The sequence below is a fragment of the Gallus gallus genome, chromosome 11 (assembly GCF_016699485.2).
Source record: "Gallus gallus isolate bGalGal1 chromosome 11, bGalGal1.mat.broiler.GRCg7b, whole genome shotgun sequence".
In the NCBI taxonomy this organism is placed as follows: Eukaryota; Metazoa; Chordata; class Aves; order Galliformes; family Phasianidae; genus Gallus; species Gallus gallus.
In genome coordinates this window covers 16,272,073-16,297,527 of record NC_052542.1, presented here as the reverse complement: position 1 = coordinate 16,297,527, position 25,455 = coordinate 16,272,073, and the positions used below count along the sequence as shown (strand labels likewise).

The following is a 25,455-nucleotide window of genomic DNA, read 5'->3' as shown; positions in this document are numbered from 1 at the left end:
CTATTGAATAACCACGCTTATTAGTTTTGGAAGTTTTCCTTTCCTCTAATGTGGCAGGTATGTCAAGTGGCTTCTAAGCTGAACACTGCACAAAGTTTAACCCTGCCAAAAGTTCTGCCTGGGAATTGTCCCAGTGGCCTGCATTTGCCTGACTGGGTCTCATGAGACAGGAGAAAAGCATGTCTAGAAGAACGAGTATTAATGGAGGGTTTTTCCTCAGGAAACTTGGGGGTGTACCTGTAGGAAATTACTCCAGTTTCCACAGCTCATTGGCTGCCACAGGTCTAGCTTCCTCTTCCCTTTCATGTCTTTTGTGCTGCACAGTTGCTATCCACGTTTTATTCATAGGCTTTAGGAGGATCAGTAAATAGGCTGTGCTGTTGCCGATAGTTTTTAAGCTAACACCTCCCCAGTTATAGCCTGCAGTTTCACATCTGAGGATTTAAGGGCATCTCTGTAACATTGCTTTGGTCTCCCTCCCTATGCAGTCACTGTGTGTACTTTTACTAACTGAAGAAAATTATTGAAGAAACATCAAAGTATGTGCCAGAAGTTCAGATGAGAGTAATTGAATCTGCAGGAACACAGCTTTGGTGTGGAGCCAATATTCAGATATCAGCATTCAGGATCTTCTCCCACTCTTCCAGTCTATCGAGGAAGTGATGCATACATGGACAGATGATGTGCTCAGTCTTTAATGGCTGTGTTCCAGCTCTGTTCCATCTAGGTCTGAGCCAAAGCCCAAGCAGGACCCCACTGCCACGTCACTGTGCTGGACCCCTTCTTGCTCAGCATCTTCCCTATTTTGTTATTGCCTTCCAAGATGAAGGCATTGTATTATTGCAAAGTACCTTTAAGATGCACTTCTAATGGTGCAAAATAAATTATAACAGTAAGTTGAAAAAAAGCACGATAATCCAGTGATGAAGCCCATTTTGCCTTTGGGAATTCTGCCTCTCCAACGTATTAATTACTAAATCAGACTTCATACACACCAAGGTTCATCCACACCAAGAGGTTCATTTAATTAACAGCAATGTTTCACATCACAGAAACACAATTCATCATGATTAAGTCTCTCTCCACCTCCTAAACTTTTTGAGAGTTAAGACCCTGCCACAAAACCACTCCATAGAGGTCCTGCCTTGAATCCCGATCTGCCCTGAATGCCACCCAGAGGCACGCACTCCTTTTGCCTGACAGCCACCTAGTGGCACCTGCTCTGCTAGGCAAGATAAAGGTGCAGCTCAGATGGATGGGCACATTTCCAAGCTTGCTAGACCACTGCACTCATTTCTAACTACAGGCATCATTCACCAGGCTTGAAACATTACAGAAGCTGCATTGCCCTGAGGTACCGAGAACTGTGAAATTAGCAGTAAAGTATCTTGGCTAGCTTAGCATGAAGGCAAGAAGATTGCAAATTAAGTTTGATTCAGGTTTACCTAGAGGGCATAAATGTATTATGGTGTTAAGGGAAGAAAGAAAGTTTAAAAAAAAAAAAAATGAAGACTCAGCATGAGTTTTCAGAGTCAGATAGTATTTCTTCATATATTAAAAGAAATGCAAAGGGAAACCAACTGCCTCCATTGTTTTACCTCAGCAGTACACATGAGATGAAAGAAAAACTGACACAGTTCAAGGGAAAATTTCATTGTGAGAAGCACAACTTGGCCCCAGGATACAGCAGACAGTCAAACTACTCCTCTTCATCCCACCTGAGGGGTATCAGATGAATTACTGAGCCCAGAGTTCCTGCTAGAAAGAAATGCTGTAAACTGCATTTCTGGGAACCTGAGTTCTGGTCAGCTACAGAGATGAGGACAGCAGCAGCTGTCAGCCTCCTGAACTTCAGCTTTCATTTTATTCTGCTTCCAATACATTCAAGCCCTTTCTTAATTAAATCCTTCAGCCTTGTCTCAGCAGAGATCCTTTGTAGAGATCTCACATGCAATGTTTTCTTCTAGTATTCAGAAGAGACGTATGAAACCTCAGCACTGATAAATAATGCAGAAACAAGTAGTTCTAAATTTGAGGACTGACAGAGAACACCACCCTCACTTCCTCCAGCTCAAATTCTTTACAGAAAAGGAGATACCTTTCCTTCTGTCTGCCAGCACGCTGGCCTCCTGTCCCAGATCCAGGTATCTGAACTTTCCAAGACGTCCACGCCACTGCTCCTCATGGCAACCTGTAACAATCCCCAGCTGGCCTTCATCTCCCACCCTGGTTCATTAGCACAGAAATTTTTCTGTGCTTGTGCTGGCTCCACTCTCTTTTAAAAATCCCACAAGCAACAAAAATGAAGAGCTTTAACTAGCTCTCCTGTAAGCCTATATAACATTCCTGGAGAGGAAGATGAGATGGTGTTTCCCAGGATATAGCGTAGCAAAAGGATGTTGTGCTCTTTGCTCCAGGAAATTCACTGGCACAGCTGCCTAAAGAAGCTGTGGGAGCCCCATCCCTGGCAGTGATCAAAGCCTGGTTGGATGGGGCCCTGGGCAGCCTGAGGTGGTGGGTGGTAAACCTGCCCACAGCAGGGGGTAGATCTGGATGATCATTAAGGCCCCTTCTAACCTAAACCACTCTATGATTCTATGAAATTCATATGCAGCTTTGTTTGCTCCTACTATAAAAAGGCACGAGGTTTTGTCCAAGGCCCTTATAGCTCCTTTCACAGTTGAGAGGCATCAGTCACAGATCCATCTCAGGATCAGCCCTTCTTCCCAGGGAATTCATACTGAAATAAATAAAGCCATGGTTATTGATGTGTGCCTTTTGAGAATGGAAGGTCCAATGAATGTCTCAAGAGTTATCTGCAGCTCCTGGTAAAATGTAGTGCTTCTTTTTTTAATGTATCATAACTGGTATATAAATGGTATATATATGAAAATGGTTTGCTTTTACACCAAGCAGTGATATCCAATGGTAGTCAAAGTACAGCATGTAATTTTTACAACAACTATTCTTGAATACAGTGGTCATTACTGTACGATGTTACATTGATAAGCACCAACAACTGTGACCCTATTAAAGACATGGTTTAGTCCATCCAATCTGGCTTATAGACATTTTCCCCACATTAAACCACCCAGATGCCTGAAATAATCCTGACTCAGAGTTACTGCTTGCTATCTGTAGATCCAGCGACACTGTTTACTGAGTGTATTACTTGTAGAGAAAGTTAAATTATCCATTTGAAGGAGTTCACAGATAACGCAAAGGGTAAAGGAGGAAGAATGATTTATTAGGACCATTTTCCATGTGTCGCCGTGATTCCACACTTTTATGTAATGTTCTTATTTTCAGACATCTATTTTTAAAATGTCTCAGAAGGATGTGCGAGTAAGTGAGTCAGTGGGAAGGTCTGAAGGAGACAAATCAAAAAGAGAAAAATAGAGGCACAGAGGACAAGGTTAAGAAGGCAAATCCTTGCACAGGGAACTGGCCTGAAAGATGTACGAAGGTAGGAGAATTGTCTCACTGCCATAAAAGCACATTGTGAAGTATGGCTTTAATGGCAGTCCTACAGCTAATCAGCAGCAGCTCTCACTGATTTTCACTGCACTGCTGACTTGTCTGTGAACTGCACTCAAGCCTTCATTTTGTGTGGCATGCACGCAACAAAAAAGTGACCATTTTCACAAGTTGGTAGGTTTTATTTTCCTGCCTCTGGTCCGCTCTAAGGGAATACAGAATGAAAACGGGTTAAAAAAAAGAGACCGTCTATGATGAAGGTGCCCAAAATAGCTGAGAAGACTGCCAACACAGAGTTCACTGAAAGTAAATAAACTGAGGGGAAAAACACACATTTCATTTCTTTTTTTTTCCTTTAACAGCAGAAATTATGACATAAACTGACAGCCAGTAGAACATGAATTGTTTCTTAGGCTGAATTATCCCTACATGTTTCATAAGGATTAACTAGTATGTTGTTATTAGAGTAGTCAGTGATTCAGTATGCTAGAAGATTGGAAGATTAAACAAAAGCTAATCTCTAGAAAAGTAGGACAAAATCCTTTGTTTCTTTTTCAGGAAAAAGATTTTACAGCTTGCAGGTTCCAAAAGCTGATCTTGGTAAGACAAAAAGCTTTTCTCAACTGTAGTACTTACTCATCCACCTCTTTCAAAGGAAGAAAACATCCAGCATCATTAGGAATCAAGAAGGGCTAGCGTTGCTCACAGAATCATGAATTAGTCATATATTAAGTGTCATATATTAAGATTTCTTGTATACTTCTACTGAATACCCTCCAGCACTGGAAGAAACCTCCCAGTCAAGTGCAGGACATTGATAAGCAATGGCAGCAGCACGAAGCTCACAGCTCCTGGGAGGCTTTATCCCCAGGACAGTCAAGCTTTCAAGCATATGGAATTCATAGCCGAGTGATCTCTCACTGTCCTCCAGGCTCTCTCTGCAATCATGTTCTGCTGAGAGTCCCAATCAAACAGCTGCAGGTGCTAAAATTAGCTATCTCAACCATGATGTACCAGTACATGCCTTTCCTTGGGACCAAAGACATGGCAGTGGGACAGCTGGAAAGGTCACCCAAGAAGTTCCTGCTCATCTGCCCACAGGTCAGATCTTTCCCATGGCAAGGTCTGACCCAGCAGCTGACAGTGGGCACTTTCTGTTTTCAGCGAAGTTCTGACAGGCATGCAGTGATCTGCTAAGGAACTGTCAGCTGCAGGACCGAGGCCTTGGTTTGGTGAAGTTTCCTTCAGCTGTGCTATGTAGGAAAATGTAAAGACCAACTCTGATTTCCTGAATGAATTTAGTATTTCTTGTCAATCTCACAGTACATAACTGTCTATAGTTTCAGACTGAAACTCAGCGTGGATTTAGCAACACACAGGTACTGGTAATCTGCAGGATAAAAATGCTAAGACTCCTTATCAGAAATGAAGTATGCAAAACATCCACCTCAACAAGATCAGATGGCCTCGTGTCCACCTGTAGTTCCATGAGGTTCCCTATGGCTGTCCATGTGGCATTATCACTGAACTGAAACTCATGATACTCTGGGCTAATGGTTTGCAGGGAGTGTTTATTAATCAAATCATATACTCACCATCTTGTTCTGTTCCCAGAAGTTGCTCTATCCAATCCCTTAAAATTAGAACAAGGATTCCTAGCAACAAACAAAATTTCTAGAGTTTCGGATCTCACAGTAAAAAAATAACTGTTATCAGTGTTAGAATACTTAGCATCTGCTGCGTGTCATTCACTGCTAGTTATCAGCACTTCTGTGGCTCCCTAATGATTTTCTTAGAGGGGGAGAGGCAAGGACAAACTACATCCAACCCACACTGAGCTGATTTAGCTCATGCTGGCAGGCAGATCTGGCAAATGTTTGTCTTGACTGACATTTCTGATGGACACTGTTGCAATGATACATGCCAGAATAGCATCTGTAAAAGAGTAATGGATGTGCATTCTGTGCAGGTCAGCTGAAACAAGCTGTAAGGAAGAGCATAGCAGGCATTATTGTTTGCAAACAGCCATTTTGGAGCAGAAACAGCTCATGTAGCCTCAATAAAATGGCAGAAATTTGTTATGTTTTGTTTTGCTTTCTCCACTGGAAATTAACTTTCCTAACAGGCCCAAAATCAGATGGCAGAAGATCTGTTCAAAACTTTACATGCATAATTCTAATTTCAGCCAGCACACATCCACTGAAATAAACAGAGCCAACCTCTATCAGCTTCATATTTAGCTAATGATTTCCTAAATGAACTCTACGAATTTACCTCTCTGCAGTTCATTCCTAAGGGACAAGAACAATAACACAATGGTGTCCTTTTCTTATCTGGCTACACAATGAACCCTAAGAAGCTATTAAAATAAACAGTGATGACTCACATCCCAGTAGCTGACCTCATTCTGTGATTCAGGTGTGGCCACACGCCTGCTCAGTTCCTTCTATTTTCATTGAATGATCATTTTTTTATTGACACGGATTCCATTGTATTTTATTATTCTAGGATCTAGGTTTTCTGTTTACATTCAAAGCTGTAGGGACTGGTTGGAATCATGAAAAACACAGGACAGCAATCCATCCTGAACGCCTAGCACAGCGGGTGGGAGAGGACAACACCACGGGCAAAGAGAAACACATCCCTATTGCCAAGATCAATCTTACACAACTGGCAGCTTTCAGAGTAGATCTGCCTGGTGACAGAAATCCCACCAATGACTCTCATCTCTGTGGAAGGAAATGGGAAAGGTGGAGGATGCCATGTCCAGTGCTCCCATTTAGCTAGCTAACTAGGGTCCCAAATCATCACCAGTTCCACTAATGCCTTGTATCTACGGTGTTATAAAGACTACTATTTAGGATTCTTACTGAGGGTGAGATGCATAAATAGGGCTCACTAGAAATCACAAACCAGATAACAGAAATCAAGAAACCTGAATTTTATCCTTAGCTCTTTATTTGTCAGAGATCCTCACAACAGAGTTATTCTATACTCAGTTTACAAAATGGATAAAGAAAGAATTAGACTTGTGAATGATTACGTTTCCTCATTTCTAATTTTGCCTGAGTAAATTTATAAGTCTTGAGGTTCCAAAATAAGTCATAATATAATTAAAACTTGCCAGAATTTCAAAGGAAAAGAAGAGCATGCGTTAATATTTCTGACAAGCAGTCTTGAAATAACAGAGCCCTGAGGTTTACTAGCAAGAAAAAACAAATTATCTTCTTTTATCCATGCTTTCATTTTGTTTATTTAAAGATGATACATCTCATTTTTGTCTACAGTAGTCACTCGACTTTTCTATTAGCCACCATCTGCTTGCTTAATTAGAAAAAAAATGTCCCATTCTACCCAGGCTAAAGTAGTTTAGCTCAGAATTTAAACTGGACGTACACCATCCTAGAAGATGAGCAAGCTATTGCTTATAGACACAAGGATCATGCAGCAGTACAAGCATTTGTATGTTTGGAAGGCAGCTACTTCCAAGCTTTCAAATAGATCAAGTTAAACAGTGTGCACTGAAGCATTGTATCTACTGACAATGGATATAAATTGCTTTATTTTACATAATGAAAGTGCAATTTGTAAAGGCAGTGTTTGGAACTCGAGATAGTGAATTTATGTTGTAAACTGATGATTTTAGGCTGTCAACCTAAAAACCTGTCTGGAGAGGATGGAATTCAAAAACTGAGATTTACTCAAAGTCCAAAGCAAGATGGCTGCTACAGATTACGCACAAACTGTGTGACAGAAGAGAAAACCACTTAATGGTGTGTGATAATTCTGTTTGGGGTTGGCAGCGTTAATTGCCTTGTAACCTCATCACAGTCTAGAAAGCTCTGACTCTCCCCTTCCTTTTCTTAGGCATGTAGGTAATAACACTTTTGCAGTGCATAAACAGGAGTTGTCCTCAGTTAGCATGCAGAAGCAGAGAATTATAATTTGGAAAGCTCCAAGTCTTTTGATTTACCCAACTGAAAGCATGAAAACTTCATCCTGAATTCACCTCCAGATGCAAGAGGCAGAGACTTCTCTTGGATGCTTTCCTACCTCCCTGCTGCTAGAAAAACTGGCCCTTATCATCAGCCATGATGGACAATAATCTAGCTATGTGAGTTAGTGCATGCTCGGCCAGCCAGAACAGGGCTCAGCTTGGTAGTAATCATGACCCAGCCCCATAACAGCACTTAATGTCACCAGTCATCTAAATTTACTGTGATAAATGGAATTTTTCAGCAGATCCCTAATGATTTCTATTATGAGAGTATGAAAGGCAGAGACCTGAAAAACCTAAATCACACATCTCATTGCTATTTGAATGATAATAGCTCTGCTGCCTGTTTTCCTGGCAAGCAAGGTGAGTCTTGTAGAGAAAATGTGGCAAGCTCTGATTTTCTTTTCTCTCACCCATTTTAATCAAGCAACACTTGATCTGGAAGACATTCATGTTACACCTGGCACATTATCAGAAAGAGAAAACTGCAGCCTGAAGATGCTGGAGTCCTCACTTGCTCTCAGTATGGATTATTCTCTAGCCTTTTAATTTTTTGAGATCTTATCCTGAATTGTCTACCAATATAATTTATTTTAGCAATGGAAACTCATTTTAACCACTGTGCTTTCTAATTTCATTGCAATTGTAGTACTCAAGAATGAAAGGGTCCCAAATTACATTAAAATGTTCAGGAAACACACTGGGAAATGTTGCAGTTGAGACATCAGATAGCAACCTGAGCCTTCAGCTCAGAACAATGGACTGTATTAACCAGGTAAAGAAAACAGTTAATTTCAAATTACCTGATTTCAGAAGACATTCAGCTGTAGTCTTCCTATAATCACCAGATTAATTCTCCGAGGACTCAGCTCAGTTAAAACATGCCATTTATCTACTGTGATTTGTGCTGTACTTTATTTCAAACAACTGTTCAGTCACATACGAGGACACACTCAACTTCACTCACAGTGTGCTGAAAACAGAACCAAACAAGGGCACTGATGGCACAGGGCCTTCATGATTTCACGCAAGGCTGCTCCCCATGAATGTTCATTTCACTGTAGGACACTCGGAAAAATTCCTATAATCATCCAAGGCTTTTAAAACTGAAACAATCTCTGAAACCAGCTTTTGTCCTCCATATTCCCAGTTCTGTCCTGTCTGCTTCAAAAGTTTGTTTTTACAAAGACTGCCCATTTTAGAGCAACAAAAATGATGCCGTGGATTGGCATCAGATGAACTATAACTGGAATTTCTCAGGCAGTGCTACAGCCATCCTGCAGTAGGAGGCTGCTGTGAATCCCAATCCAGTCAAATAGGTTAAAGTTCTATAAAATGTATCCGCACAGATTTAAATCTGAATGGTAACAGATTAAAGCTGAATGGTGATTAACCTGAGGTTAACATTCAATTAAAAACAAAGGTAAATGGCACTGCAACTTGAATAGGCAGTAGTGCCAAGAAATAAAGTTTACTACATGGGTAAGGAGTTTTAGAACCAAACCTTGCATCGTAAAGCTATTAAGTAATCGAGGATATTAAAAAAGATTTCATACAAGCCACTGGTACATAATGTCATTTTGTGGAGAAGCCACAGTGAAAGGAAAGTTCATATAGTGGTCAATGGAATATTAAAGTAATGAAATTTTGACTCAGCAAGATATTTTAAAGCATATGACTGGGGTTTGATAATCCTATTATGTGGTTCATCATTTGGTATTATCGAGTAAAGAAACATTTCAGAGTAGATGAGATGGAATAAGCCTCAAAGGCTGTGAAGAAGGACCAGGATGTCAGAATCCAGTGCTTAGTCTTTGCAACAAGTCAGAATCCTGAGAACAACACAGTTGGGGTGACACTGAGGATGTAAAACACAAGGAAGGATGGGAAATGGATGAAGGTCCCTAATTATTTCCTCAACGATTTCCGGAGAAATTGACATTCTATAAAAACATTGGAAACACCAAGAGTATGGGGTATGTTGTTAGCAGAAACCACAGATAAACCCATACAGAATAAATAATAAATGTTCGATCCTATAAGCAGACATTCAGAACTCCTCTTTTCCCTTAAGGGAACTATTAACATAAAAAATTCAAGCTGGCATTACACAGAGAGAGTTTTGCAAACATGCTTGCTACAGAGACCAATCCTACTGTCTGTGTATCACACCCAAGGAGAACCACTTACAAATGTGCTCCTCTCCAGATCAATATCCAGGATCACTTTGCATCATACCAGATGAAGCTGAGATCTAAGCTACTCGGAGCAAGTTCTACACTGAAAGCTCCTTCCACAGAAAATTCCATTGAAGGAAAACATTTTGTCCCAACCCAACAAGTGTAAGCAAGTGCTAGAAGAAAATGATTTCTCCGCTAATTCTGACGTTACAATGAGAACGTCAATGAGAAAACAGAGCCACGATTTAAAGACTGGGACAAAGGACTTTCGTGACAGCACCCAGAGTTCTCTATACCTGCTTGAAACAAAGTTTTAGGGCATCCTCTCATTTTTTTTGCATTTCTTGGTTTGCTGGTAAAGCACCAATGTTAACTGTGGCATGTAAGTCAATTCTGTCCAGGTTTTGGGCACGACTTACCACCTTATTCATGCTTCTGTGGCCAGCATTCTCAAAATACCTTGCTTTTCAATGCACACGCACAGTCTGCAGCGAGCAGCATTGATCATTCCATTATCACTGTGTTACGCTTAATTTCCTCTTCATCTTTCAAGTCAAACACCATCTCACACTGCATCAATAGTGGTGGCAACATGCTGATTGATTATCCTCATATTTGGCAGGCATGCATGCTGCAGATATGTTGTAAGATTGTTCTTGTCCTACCCCAGCACAACTGCATTCTCCTAAGCTATTCCAAGAATCAAATAACAAGCATATTGAGATCTTAAAGCACGTTGATTTGACTTTGCAACAAGCAAATAATTGTTGCAGACAGTTTGACAAAGCACAAGAAATCTCTGCCAAAAGCAGGATGCTGCTGCAAGCAGAAAGCAGCCTCAGCATCCACCTGGGCAGCTTCTGGCCCCGGCTCTGCCCAGGTCTGTCACCAAACATTGTGGACATTGTGCTTATTCCTATGAGAAAATTCTGTTAAAAAGAAAGATCCTAAAGAACCTCTGAATCTGTGCAGTTTCCCATCATATTCAGGACATTATCAGTCATTTGATTTGTACAAACAGAAGCACCTTGCAACCTCTCCTGCATAACTGCAGCTCATACATACATCACTCTCAAAGCAGAACAGACACTGTGTAGCAGGTCAGAAACACGAACTGCTGACACTATCTTGCTTCTGTCCTTCTTATGGTATTTTTTAACATATTTAGACCATTTTAACCATTCTTTCTTAAGACACTGGCACCTAATAGTTATGGTACTCTTAAGATTTAGTACTAGTGAAAATGCAATTCCCAAATTGGTAACAGTATGTAATACACCATTTACTGCCCTAAGTGTATCTCTTCTGTGCCTACCTTTTCTTTACCTTCTTACCTCCATGCTAGATACATATGTACAGATTAAGAAAGCATTTGTGAAAATTAATTACCAATAAAACTCCTGCTCCATTTTATTCTGGTAATGTGAATTTAGAACTCACACAAATAATTACAGGTGCCCTCAGTCTATTACTGTTTAGGTTCCCCAGACACTACTGGTAAAGAAACAATGGCTAAAACGGTCAGCATGCATCATTAACTCTGTACTAGTTTAATTTCGGCACTCTTTGAGTATGGAAAGTGCAGGAAAATAACTACTAGATTTAGATGGAGTTTAGATCATGACAAGCTGAATAATGAAATCACAATGTGCACAACTAACACTTCCAACAGTATTGGTTCTCCAGTATACACCACATTGTTTCTAGGATCATTTTCCAGTTTTAATTTACTTTCAAAATGTGTCTCCCTCTCCCAGTTTCCCTTTCTTTATATGACTATGCATTACTGATCTGCCCAAATTATATATTTTGATATATCAAAGTAGGAACCTTACACTATATAATCTTATCTCTTTCCTTGACAGCTGTGCATGCACGTACAGTTCTTGATACAACACACTGCTTGAAGCTTTTCGTCCCATGTAGCTTTAGAGCAGGGAAATGAAAGATGATCTCATTGTGTTCCTTATGTCTCTAATGAATTTCCTTTACAGCTTAAGATACCGTAAAAATGAGTTTCTAGGATAATGTAACCAGAATTATAAGAGTTGAATTTTACTGTCATGCAATTATGGTACTGTTAAAGTTTAATTTCATTTCTCAAACTTTCTGGTTGTTGCACCCTAATGGGCTGTGACCACGTGACCCTCTCAGCAACCTTCTGCTCAGCATAGGCGTCGTGCTTTTGCACAGAGCTGGACAAACATGAAGTTATAGCGTACACTCTTACAGTTTGATATTGCATACTCTTATCCATCTAATTGTATAAATAAGCACTTTGCATTGAACGTCAAAGGAAATGTATCTAGGAATTGTTTCAGCCATAGACTGGAACCAATAATCAGGTACTTACAACACAGTCTAAAAATAGGCAGTGTGTTGAGACTCCAGAACAGGCAGGAACTCTCACAAGCAGACAAGCATAACTCTCATTTATCACATGCTCTCAACAACTTTATACAATCTACAGACAGAGAAAAAGGTATCAAGGAGACATTCAAACCTAGTCTTTACATCTGGCAAGGAAATAGCCCTGTGACATTCTCCTACAATTGGATCATGAATACAGCAACATACAGAATGCAGCATGAAGAACACAGCTTCCCATAGGAAATGCTGACTTAAAAGAAAAACAGAAGCAATTTGGATCAGTGGACATTCTGTTTCACAGCCAGATGTTAATTCCTTTCACTGCATTCATTTCTCAGAGTCCTATTTATCCTAGCAGAGGCAAAAGTCCAATGTTAGGAAACATCTGCTGTTAAGTTCACATCAGGAGATCTTGTTGCACTACAATGAATAAAGACAGAACAGCACTGTCATAATCTGAAACTCTGGCACAAATTGATGGGGAAAAAGCATAAAGAGCTAATGGGATCTTTAGATGTATGCGTGTGGGACTAATAAGAAGGAGTAATAACATTATTTTACAGCACAGCTGAAGCAGAGACTGAAAGACTGCATGCAATTCTGGTAGCCACACTTGAAAAGAAGACTGAAAAATCCCCAAGTGATGGATGAGCTGTGTCTGGTACCCAGGGTTCTGTCTGACTGTTGCATGGCAACAAGAGGTGCATGCTTTCAGCCCAGTTCTGGCTCCCAGAGGAGCTTCCTTCAAGGAAGGATCTAGCAGATGCAATCTTCCCAAACCCTCCTGCATCACCTGCCCTAATTCATAAAGTGCCACATTCAGGCTGGGGAAAAGAGTGACAAATTCTGCAGATAAAGAGAAAGGGTCCAAAAAGAGATATTCTAGGGACGTTGTGTCAAAATGAGACACTGTTTAAGGATGTGTCAGAAAGAGAATATTAAGCTGAATGCAAACTGTGTAACTGAGTTGAACTTTTTAACCTCATAAAACTCGTCTGGATCTTGAGAAACCAAGATGAGATTCTGTGACCAAAGGATGGCAAGAGAACCCAGGCACCAAAGACTTCCTGCAAAATTACTTCTTAGAATAATCCAAGGTCTGATTCACACAAATCTACACATATTTTATTAATTATGTTTTATCTTTCTTATTTGACTGGATAACACAACTTGTGAAACAATATTCTTTGCCACAGTCTTCCCATAATTAAAGCAGATTTTTTTCTCTTTGAAGCACCTGATATTAACAGTTTTGATGTGCTTGAAGTACCACCAGTTTCTCCTTCAAGCTGTTAGTTTTTGCAGTGTGGTAGAAGAAATGTATGTGGCTTCCATGCCACATTTACAACTTGAGGAAAACTCAGTTTCATGGCTTGAATATTGTGAACTTCTTTGAGCACACAACCTTTCCTGCCTGTGGCAGAGCAGTAGGAATACAGCTGTCTTTTATGCTCCACCCCTGACTCTAAAGCTGAAAAAATAAACGTCAGCCACACTGAGACAAGTGATGTGGTTGGCATCTCGTGCCAGCACCCTGAAGACTTGAAGAGCCAAAGTCAGATCCCAAAACCTATGGGACTGCCCCCAGACAAGGCAGATTTTACTGAAAAAATGTTGCTCGTGTCCACAAAAGTACTGTGTCTTTCTGCCCCATTATCTGTTGAAATAGATCCATATGAGGCCTAAATCTTACTTACAGTCATTGGAGAGACCACTTTCCTTTCCTGATGCTGATGCACAGACAGTGCCCCACTCATTCCCACCCCAACCTGATCTAAACCGGCCTAACGAGTGCCCAAGCACCATGCGATGAGGATTGTGCCTTCACTTAATCACTGCTCCCTTTGGAGTGCAAAGGACAGCTCGGGAGAAGATGATCACATTATCAAAAACTCTATTTGTGACAGAGACAAATCTTGAGAGTTGGTTGACATCAGAGGTAGTGACTGAATTTCGCTTGACATGTCACAAACATCCAGCCTCTTGGCCACAGCATCAAGTGAATAATTTAGCAGGATGCTGTATGCCAAGCAAACATGCTGTAAAACAGTTCTGTACAAAATGTGGGGTACCAGCTGTCCAGCGCCGAGGCACAGAATAGTATTTACTGCTTATGCACTGTGCTGAATTGCTAACAGCATGGCCCAAAATCAGGAAATTAGGGAAAGAATGACAAACATGGATGAGTACTTTTTTGCTGCCCACACTAAAACTCTTCTTCCAGCACATGGACAATTACAGGAAACACTGCAGGACTGGAGGCATCACTTTCAACATTCCTAACATCTAAAGAACAGCATATATTGGTGCACAGTTTGGGCAGGAAATAAACTTCAATGAGTAATCTGGGAAAGTAAATGTAGGCCACAGTTCTCCTAGGTGTTGCAGTTAGAAAACCCTCTCTTTCCTATCGTTACACTGAACAAACAAATGCTGGTTTTATTCCTTCCTAAGTGGGTTTGTTTTGCACAACAACTCAGCACTGACCTGATTCTGAACACCTTGGAATCAAAAGGAATTTATTGCTAGATTCATTCAGAGTAGGGATGGGCTACCACTGCTCCAAGATGTGCGATGTTACAGATCTACATATTCTGCAAAGCCTTTATAATTGCCCCATTATTCAGAGTGGCTGCAGAGCCATTTAATTGGCCTAGTTCCTGCTCTGGCTTCCCTGCTGGCTTCCATTTGTTTTCCAGGTGCCACCTTTGTTCATTTGCAAATGACGCCTCTCCTGGCTTTGCAGTTAGAATTGGAAGGAAACATTTCCAATTTTGGTGAGCAAAACTTGGCTGTCTATGCTATGTAGCTGTTAATTTGCATCTTCCATGCCAAACTTCTTTCAATACAACAACAGAGGGCACAAATATCTTGTCAGAGGCAGACACTGAAAAGAGTCACCTATTCTCCACACGTGAAGGATTTAAGGTAATTAAATACATCCAGATTTGTATGTTCACAATAATTGGAACAGCAATGAATTCTTGAAGAAATGTTCACAGAAATCTCATCCAGCTCCATTCAGATTCTTTTTTTATGTCATCAACATCACCCTGAATAATCTGCTCAGCCACACCTGACATGCAAACACCAGCATGAGCAAGTAAGAAAGATTTCTTTCATACTTCTGAATAACTTTATATGCAAGGTAAGTGTATTTGAGCTGAGATGCCCTTGGCATTTTTACATGACCCTACACCAGGACAAAACAACAAATCCAAAAAGGACGTAGCAGAGTTTATAGCTCTTTACAATGGATGTCAGACAACTTTAAGCACAGCAGTTTATGCCCACACCAAACAACAAAGTTAATACTGAACATCAAACAGTATCAGAAATAATTTAAGGAACAACAATCTCAGTGCCTTGCTCATGATTAATGTTTAGCTCTGAGGAATTGATAGGCCCATAAAGGACTTTTAACACTTAGTAGCATTCTTTGTGGTAATGTGTATTACTTCTAAACGTATCTTTTAAAAGTATTCATTTTGAATTTCTCATAAAAGAGTCCAAATTGAATACTTTCACTTCTTTTTTGCTAGTTCTGGGTAGAAAGTTTACATTCAAAAGGTAGAAAACATCCAAAGGAAACTGCTCATCCAGGAGAAGGCAAGAAATAAAATAGAAGAGCATTTCATTATTGTGCACAAAAAAATAAAACAAGGAAATAAATCATTGCATGATCTTTGTAGAAAGAAATGAGGACTTTAGCAAAGAAGCTATACATGGAGGTATATTAAAACGTGACAACAGTTGTAATTCAGACAAAAATGTAAAATCATTACAGCAGAAAAGTTCTACTAATAGAATGACAAATGTAATGAACGTAGTTAGAAAACATGAGAATAACAATAACAATTTCTGACAGAAAGCACTCTCAAGCATCTGTGTTCATATACTAGAATTAATGACAATAATGATATCTCAGGTACGGAAAGGTGAAACCATATCTTACTGTGTAGTTACAGTCATTGCTGGGATATACTTTGCAGTATCCAAGCCTCTGCAGCCTTTTGTAGGATCAGACTCTCAGTCCAGATTCTCTTTTGTCACAGAAGTAGACAAGGTTAATTAACAGGATAAATTGTAAAGATGTGGGCTTACTTTTAAATGAGATGAAGCACAAAACAACTTAATTGTGCTACACTCTTGTGATCCTTCTAGTAATCCCCTTGTTTGATTGATCAGGCTTTGAGTGTAAAGGCTGCCAAGAGTATCCAGCTTTTCTAGTTGTTATAATCTCAATTTAAAACTGCAGGTAAGCTATCTTGCTGCACAAGTGTAATTCCAGTTCTTCTAGCTCAGAAAAACTATAGCAAAACTGCATGGGTTATTTAGCACTTACTATCATTTGCTTAACTTGGGAGTGTGAATGGTAGGACCGCACGCTCAAAGTCAAGTCCAAAACAGTTTAGCTGCATCTTCAAAAACAACAAACTGCCAAAGAAGTGAATCAGATGTTAATTTGGCATCCACTCAGGAGTAATCAGATCGTGGATAAAGCACTGAAATAGCAAACTCCTTTCTATGCAGTCTATATATCTGTGAAACAGCCTCATCTGCCTCTGCTGTGATTCACCAGGGAATGCCAGGATTCAAAGCAAAGGAGGATTCCTCCTGAACACAAGCTTCTGGGACCTTGCACCTCCTAGGTTTAGGATGCCAACAGCCACCAGAGAACCTCTGAAAGCAACATTTCAGTACAGGGAGAGTGACCTGTGCTAAAGGGAAAACCACTAAGAGCTACCACTGACACTACAGCCAGGCCCAACAAGGTAAAACATTTTTCACTGGTGCTGCTTCTCAAAGAAACTGAATCTCCACTAAGAACTCTTGTCCTGTGCTACAAGTTTTCTTTTGTCACAGAAACTTACAGCCAACGCTCCTACTAATTACTGGATTGAAAAATCCAATTACAGTTAATTAGCAGAAAAAAAATGTTCCTTGTATCTATGGCATGCTTTCTTTATTCAGGAACCTGAATGAGATGCCCTCTGGAACGCTTATAATTGAAGGTGAAAATGGACTTCGAGCTTAGAAAAATGAAGGTCTCCACACACTGTCAATGTACGTGAGAGGAACACATATCAGTTTTGTGCATGGTCCATGCTCCAGGCAGCCATGATGAAAGATTCAGTATCTATACGTTAACATTTTGCTTTTAAAGTACTGAGCATCAGAAAAATCAGCTGGTATTTGTTATTAAGGACATGACTGAACCTGAAGTTGGCAGTGAAGGAGAGGGGTATTAGAGAGAACTGCCCAGAAAATCCAAGGCTGCAACTCCATGTTAGCAGAATATGGCCCTTTCCCTTTCTCCCATGTTGCCTTCCAACACAGAAGTTCTTTTTAATTTTTCTCAGGGTTGCCATGCACTAAACCAGGCACCAGATCAGGCTGCACAAGGCCCCATCCAGCCTGGCCATGAGCATCTCCAGGGATGGGGCACCCACATGTTCTTTACGTGTGCACATTATCTTTGACTCTTTGACCACCTTCTCCAAACACTGAGACAACAGATGACTGTAAAGGTAAGACATATCTTAGTAGCTTCTTTTAAAACTCACGTACGGGCAGTAAAAGTATCATTATTTAGTTGACTTTTCTACCAGCATAATGTCTGTTTTCATATATATGACATGTCCTTTTTTCCTTACAGAACTATCAGTGCCACTAAAGAGAACAAAGTATAATCTTACAATCTCTTATTTGTTCTTTCACAGGGTGGTCGCTGAGCACAGCTCCTCTTGTCCTGGCCCCAGAGATGCCAGTAAGAAATGTATTAACATTATTATGAAATACAAAGCAGTTATTATTAGCCAACCGATATTGCCACACATTGTCACTCTTTGCTTTAAATGAGGTGGAAGAATGAGGAGCAATGAGACAGTGAAAGAGTAACATATGAAATTTGATAATAATACTTCCTATCTCCATATCTTACTTTGCTCATTTTCCTCCGGTCCGACCTTCTGCAATGAAATCCGACCAATCTTAATGAACCCTGGATGTTCTTTCTCCTCCCACGCGTGGCCCAGAAGATCCAGAGTGTGCAGGAAAGCACTCCTTCATCAGTTCTGATGGTAGATAACATCCAGCTCATCGGAGACTGAAAAGGCAAGATGGGGTAAATTACCAGAGCAGAAAAACTACAGCAAAAATAATTTAATTTCTTAGCAGGAGTGAACTTCATGTAAGAACTACTCAGACTAAAGATATTTATTTTAGTTGCAGAAGAACTGATCTATGAAGAAAGGTTGAGGGAACTGGGCTCGTTTTGCTTGGAGAAGAGAAGGCTCCGGGGGGACCTCATTGTGGCCTTCCAATACTTGAAGGGTGCATATAAACAGGAGGGGGAACAGCTGTTTACAAGGGTGGATAGTGATAGGACAAGGGGGAATGGTTTTCAACTGAGACAGGGGAGGTTTAGGTTGGATATTAGGAAGAAGTTTTTCACCCAGAGGGTGGTGATGCACTGAACAGGCTGCCAAAGGAGGTTTTGGATGCCCCATCCCTGGAGGCATTCAAGGCCAGGCTGGATGTGGCTCTGGGCAGCCTGGTCTGCTGGTTGGTGACCCTGCACATAGCAGGGGGTTGGAACTGGATGATCATAGTGGTCCTTTTCAACCCAGGCCATCCTATGATTCTATAAGAATAATCTGAAAATAAGGGCAGTGAATTGTTTTTGTTTTGCTCCAAATCACTCTTCTGTTCCTTCTGCAGCTTCCCTCCATTGTGCTCTAACTAGTTAAATATTGACGAGTCACGATATTGAACATTTAGCTTTCCCTTCACAGTTCTTTTCTAAGAAGAATTTGTTGTTCAATACGTTCTGACCTCGTGTATAGTTGACAGCCTCTAAAGAGTGCTGTTCCTTTGGAAGTAATAAATGAATTCCATTTGTTTTATTTTCCTAATTTCTCCAGAATTTATGCTGTGAGCAATTCAGGCTGCAATGAGATATTAAAATTTCATTCTCAAGATGTCAGCGTAAGTCTTTGGCTGGAGTACAAAAAACATATTTTTGATTTCATGTGCCGAGTACCTTAAGATCCATAAACTCAGCACACTCACACGAAGGAGCAAGAATGGTTGCAACAGCCTGAGTGCACATCTATTGTACAAACAATACTACCACGACTACCTGACATCATCCAGGAGCCCAAATAAGAGCTGACGGTCAAAGCAATTCAAGTATTGTTTCAAAAACAACTGTCTTTGCAAAAATTGCCTTTGGGATTTATTTACCCTCTCATTTCTTTAGCTGTCGTCTGATCCCTGGGCTGTGATTACAGGAAAGGAGATACAGCAAATACAAAATTAATTCTGTACAATTAACCACTGAAGTGATTCTTACATTAGCTAGCATAAAAAATAAACTGTTAAATTAACAGGGTTTTTTTCTTTTTCAAGTGGTTGCTTGATTATAATTATATTAAGCATTAATTCTGCATCACCAAAGTAAACAGGAACGAATCTAAAGATGCCAGTGCCAGAAATCTGTCATGTTTCCACCAAGGCAAAGTTCATTTTGAGTTCTTGGGAAAACTGGAAGTGTGCTTCCACTGTACACAGCCTGACAATGCCTTACTGCTGTATGGACCAAGCACTCTGCATTGCAATTACATATCCCTGCATTTAAAATGAGCTTCATTAACAGTTCTTAAATCAATCTTTGTAAATTTCCCTTGATTTTAAGGAACACAACAGGCTCTTTACTAATTCTAATAGCCCTCCTTCTCTGTGCAATTTAAGTTAAGACTTTGCCAGTAAAAAGCTAGCAAGAGTATCCAGCCTTCCACATCTGTCATTTCAGTAATCTCTGACCATTACTCTGAAGGAATCATTAACCCCACAGTCCTCCCTGCCTAGCTTTTTCTCTGTGTTTAGTCTCAAAAAGAAGACAAAAAACAAACAAACAACCCTGCCATGTTAAAGTTAGTCATTGTCTCACTACGTCATGCTAAGAAGTGAATAATGAAAATGTTTTATCCTGCCATGAAAAGCAGTTCCAACACTTGGGTGAGGATAAATGTGCAGCTACTCAATAATTTAAAAAACATTAATGGTGTGAGGAATCCCTTTGTCAGTTCGATCAGACTCCTTGCATAATCAGGACTACTATACCACAAATTTTAAGTGACACATTGAAACCACCTAGGACCTCTCCAAACCCAAAGCAGAACACGCCATTGGGATTTCTGAGCTAGAAGAGGCACCAGCTGAATCTACAAAGCACCCCATCTAATCTTGCCAGAACCACTACCAGTATGGTCACAGTTACAGGGTGGGGAAACCAACTCAGGAAGGTCTCATTCTCATGAGCAAGCGCCCACCAAAACCATCCACAAGAAAAAAGCTGGAAATGAAGCTAACCCCACGCTTCTGCTTCTGGAAGAGACACGCTGAAATGGCGCAGGGGAAAGCATGGCCCCCCCAGCAGATACTGCTGTCCCACATCCCTTGGCAGTTTGCAGCAGCTGAAGGACAGCTCAGCCTGAGCCTGCAGCACTGCCTGCTGTGTGACTCACATCAGCACCTGGGAGCTGAGACATCTCTTCAGCGCGCATTTACAGATCAGGCTTTCCAGTGCAATAGCTTATGTCACTCAAAGAACGGTCATACAAACAACAGCCTTTTGTAAACACATCGAACAAACCAATGGGAGTTAATTTCTTAGCCTTTCACAGAACTAGAAGCTATATTCACATTTAAACAGACAACATTTCCCCAAGCTAGCACTAAATTGTATTTTTTATTACTATTGCAGTGTTTCAAAAGGCACATTAATAATGCAAATGCCCTGCATCTCACATTTGTTAGTAGTTATGGGATAAGGCTGAACATGCCAGCATATCCGCTTTCACTAGAAATGAGACGTCTGGGAATTATCCCCTGCTAATGGAAAACGGTCCTCACTTACAAACGCACCTTCAGTATTTTCGTTGACTTCAGTTTGTTCAGATCATTTCGCAGTACATAATAATGACGCTGCGTAAACTTCAATTCCCTTCACAAATGGAAGCTACGGATGCGTGGCTTCAGTCGAAAAGCCCATAAATCTGCACTTAGGAAATGCTGCTCCCGCATCCATCCCCACTGTGAAAACCCAGCATACGAAGCCTTGCAGTCCCTTAAGGACCGTATCACTGATCTGTGGCAGACATGCATCCAACCCAATGCATTCAACGTTGCTATTTGTTCTTCCTTCCGTGAAGGCAACACACTGCAATAACGCACTGCCTCCAATCACCAACCCCTGCAGCAGCAGCCCTCACTTCGCTGCTAACCCAGCCCAGACAGCCTGTTCTGAACCCAGCCCACCTGCAGCCTCATTCCCTCTCAAACTGAGTGAAAGCTGAAGGCTGCCTCACACTGCACGGCCTCTGAGGCCACAAAATATGCTCCTAATCTGCCCAACTTGCAAAGTGACTTTCAAAGAGCATCAGCAAAACTACTAAATCTCAGCATGAGGGAAGCTTTTATTTTAAGCGTAAGATTACGTTTAAGCGTAATGCTCTGGGAAATAAAGACATTTTAGTGCCTCCAAAAAACACAGACCTGCTCACAGCCCAGTGCTGGCTAAAAGCCGCCAGGAAGGCGGTGGAGGGAATGATCTGAAGCTGCACCAGAGGAGGATCAGGTTGGATATTAGGGCACATTTCTTTTATGCCATGGCTTAGCGGTGCACGTGTAGTCTTAACTGGGCGGCTGGACTTGCTGATTCTGCTTTTCCAACCTGAATGCGTCTGAGGGAGAGAAGCAGCCGCGCGCTCGCGGGACCCGCCAACTGTTCCCGCCCTGAACGCTCCTCAGGTGTAGCGGCCACGCGGACCACACTTCCCAGAATGCCGCCGGAACTCCTCTTCTCGCGAGAGCTCTAAGCCGGAAGTCTCGAGGCGCGGCCCGGAAGCGCCGTTGCTGTGGAGCCCGGGGTGCACAGAACCGCTGCCGAGGCCATGGCGGAGACCGACCCCAAAACCGTGCAGGACCTCACGGCCGTGGTGAGCGCGGGCGGCTCGAGCGGAGCGCGGTGTCCCTCAGGGCGGGCGCTGGAGGAGCTCGTGGCCTCGCCCCGTCCGTGGTCTCCGGTTCTGACCCCCGGGCCCAGCGCTCTGGGCCCTTCTGCCTGCATCTCATTAGATATCGCTTCTAGAGTTCTTCCCGCCCTCGGCGCAGCTCACCGTTAGTTTCCCGTGTCCGGGAGGGGTGGGGGTGAGGACGGGAATGTGGTGGCAGAGAAGAGGCCTTTCCTGCTTAGCAGGAAGCAGCTGCCGTCTGCTCCGGGTTTGTCTGTGTTTTAAAATCGCTCCCTGTGAGTTTCCTTTCTTGTGTGCCTGTGTGTACACATCAATACAACACGATAGGGAATGGTGCTGTAAGGCTTGTGCTTCGTTGGGTGGAACACTGCAAGAAACAGATCGTTACATGTTCTGGTAAGAGAAGACGAATATTGTGATGACCTCTGCAATGAAAGCAAAACAGGCTTTTTTATTTCTTTCCCTTTCTACTAGGTGCAGACGTTGCTTCAGCAAATGCAGGACAAATTTCAAACCATGTCTGACCAAATAATTGGACGAAATATCCTTTTCTAAAGCCAGATGGCTGCTGTGCACTTTGAATGCTGAAGTAGTTCTATGTGTATCTGTGGGATTTGTGAGATACATTTAAAGAAACCATAAAAATTTGAGCAGTGCCATAATTGCAGCCAAACAAAACCAGGAACCTGAGCACTACTCGATTGCAGTCATAGTCCTTAACCAGAGAACTTGATGACATGAGCTGCCGCATAGATGACCTGGAGAAAAACATAGCAGACCTGATGACACAAGCGGGAGTAGAAGAACTGGAAGGAGAGAACAAAGCCCCTGCTACTACTAACAAGAGTTAAGGTGAGACAAAAAAATACAAGTTCTGATGGGCTCCCCTGCCCGCCGGTGCCAATTTCCTTAGCTTGAAACTTGCAAATGAAAACTTCTGATCAATGTGTTTTTTTCTTAAATTCTTCTCAATCACATTCTTGTTATTTTTTTCCCCCCCACAGATTGCCAATAACTTAAGGTGAATGCTGGAAGACTTTGTTTTTTTTTCTACAAGCCCCTGGAATTAACAGAACAGCTTTTTGCAACTACTGTGTGTAAAAGCATTTTTATATTGTTACAGAGCTTGCATTCTTAATGTATATTGTATAACTAGGGATAGTTTAGTTTATATTTCGATTTGTGTACTGTAATTTCACCTCTCGAATTCTTGTTATGAGGATCAATTAGCTGTTATTAAAACACAGATCTTACGGATCTCAAGTAACGGGTGTATTTTTTTTTTGTGAGGTCACTTTTTTCCCTCTTATACTTTTTCTAGACATCTCATTTTTGATAGCTAAACAGATAGTGACTGCTGTCCCATGGAGATCTTAAGTTGTCCTACGTAACTTTGTGGAGTGAAGCACAAGTTTGAAATCTGGCATTAATCTTAGGTCCAAGCATCACTCTCTCGACTAGTGGATGACTGTATTATTTTCTCCTCATGAATGTAAGTAAGGTGATTTTAGAAACATAAGACATTGAATATCAAAGTCATATCTCATGTTGATATTACCTTACCTGTGTGTTCCTAGAATGTAAAACAAATACGTGTTTAACAATAGAGACATCTGTACACAGCAAAGCTACCACTGCCATTCAGATCTGTTAGAGAGACAAAGAATTCTCAATTACAGAAAATCTCAGCATGGGATTCTGTTGTTGTTTTTTTTTGTTTAACACTGTAAAACTATGCTTTGAAACTGACAATGTGTCACATAGGAGCATCTTGGAACAATAATGATTAAAATACTGATACTTTACAGAGTAGGGATGGGATTGTGGGAACTTCTGTATGTGATTTAATCAGTTTAAGTCACTGATCTGTTGTATAAAGCAAAGTTTGCTAAACAAAGCAGCAATATATTGAATAACAAAGAAGGAGAGAATCCAGTTAGAATTGTAGAGCCTGGCTACTGTGAGTAACAAACAGCTGGGACTCCCCAAAGCGCTTGGTTTAGGAAGGTGTTTGGTTTTACAATCACATCCTCACTTATGGACCTGACATTCAACAGATTACATTACAGTATTTTGGCCATGAAAAGTGTTCTTAGGGAAGTCTGTACTGTGTCACTGTTGTGAAGAAAAATGACCAATGTCGCATATTACTGACAATCATTACAATCCTACTGCAGCTTGAAATATAAGAAAGCAGTGGTGGCAGTCAGCAGTTACGTGTGGACCACTTAAGGCTGCTCTCTGAATGCCACTAAATTAGTACCTGTGTATTATGAAGGCAATATGACAGGTCATTTTTCCAAACTGAGAGGAAATTGTAATAAAAACTCGCAGGGGAATTTTGTGAACATAGGAACTGTATCAATATATCTTGTAATACCAGCCTTAGGCTATTTGTAATGTCATGAAAAATCTAATAAATTATGATGTGTTACCAAATAGCCAGGTTATATATATTAAAGCAAAATCTAATACAAGAGATTGTAATTTACTTATAGGCTATAGAAAGACTTGAGAGAGATCACTGTAGAATATAGACTAGTATATAGGTATATTCTGTATAATAAATGGCTGAGCACAATTCATGCCTTAGTAAATCAGCCTTTTACTACATAGTTACGCTATAGACCAAATGCATAGGAAATTATCCCAGCTGAAACTAGAGTACATAAGAAGAAAATTACTCCATATATATATATATATATATATATATATATATAAGCCAAGCTCTGTAGTTCTCTGTGGGGCTGTCATTTGAAACCGTGGCTTGCCTTTTTTATTTAGTTATCTCTATATTTAAGTCCATATAACCACTTTCTTTAAAGACAAATTGTCTGCTTTCATCGTGGTAACGTACCGTTGTATTTTGTTACTGACATATTTACCTCTTACAGTTTATTTTCACAAATGTTTGCTGAGTAAATGCACCCTACTTTGATTCCCTTGCAAAACAGAAAATGCATCTTCCGCCATAGCTTTCAAAACTAGTGCAGTTTTGTACAGGCTTGCGTTATAATTCATAATCACAGCACACCCATGCTATGGCTGCTAAACTGCTCTGCCTGTGGATCATTTCTGCTTCCTGCCTGCCTGCAAGAGGGGAGTTTCTGCTCAGATAGATGCTATCTAAGAGGAGTTGAGATGGGTGGAAGATGTTCTCTCTTAAACTTGTCGTTTTCCTCTTCTTTCCCTTCCTTAGTAGGCTGGTATCCAAGTAAGGGGATGGTGAATATATTCTTCAGAAAGGAGCATGAGGTACAGAATTACACAGACAGCCAGAGATCTGTGGGTCCAGCATTGATGAGGAAAAGGAGAAACAAACTAAGGGTAGAGAAGGCAGAATCCCCCTGACTCTGCTCCCGACCAGGTTTCTCACGCTCTCCATTGTCTC

The 25,455-nt window shown here is 41.0% G+C and overlaps 1 protein-coding gene across 1 annotated transcript; it reads left to right on the top strand.

The window, feature by feature from the left end:
- The first annotated feature begins 21,927 nt into the window (after positions 1 to 21,927).
- HSBP1 (heat shock factor binding protein 1) lies at positions 21,928 to 24,503 on the top strand. The gene is made up of 4 exons (NM_001112809.2): positions 21,928 to 22,028; positions 22,539 to 22,605; positions 22,794 to 22,916; positions 23,069 to 24,503. Exons 1-3 carry the CDS (start codon positions 21,984 to 21,986, stop codon positions 22,913 to 22,915), a joined length of 234 nt encoding a protein of 77 aa, NP_001106280.1. The 5' UTR covers positions 21,928 to 21,983; the 3' UTR covers position 22,916; positions 23,069 to 24,503.
- Positions 24,504 to 25,455: the final 952 nt, after the last annotated feature.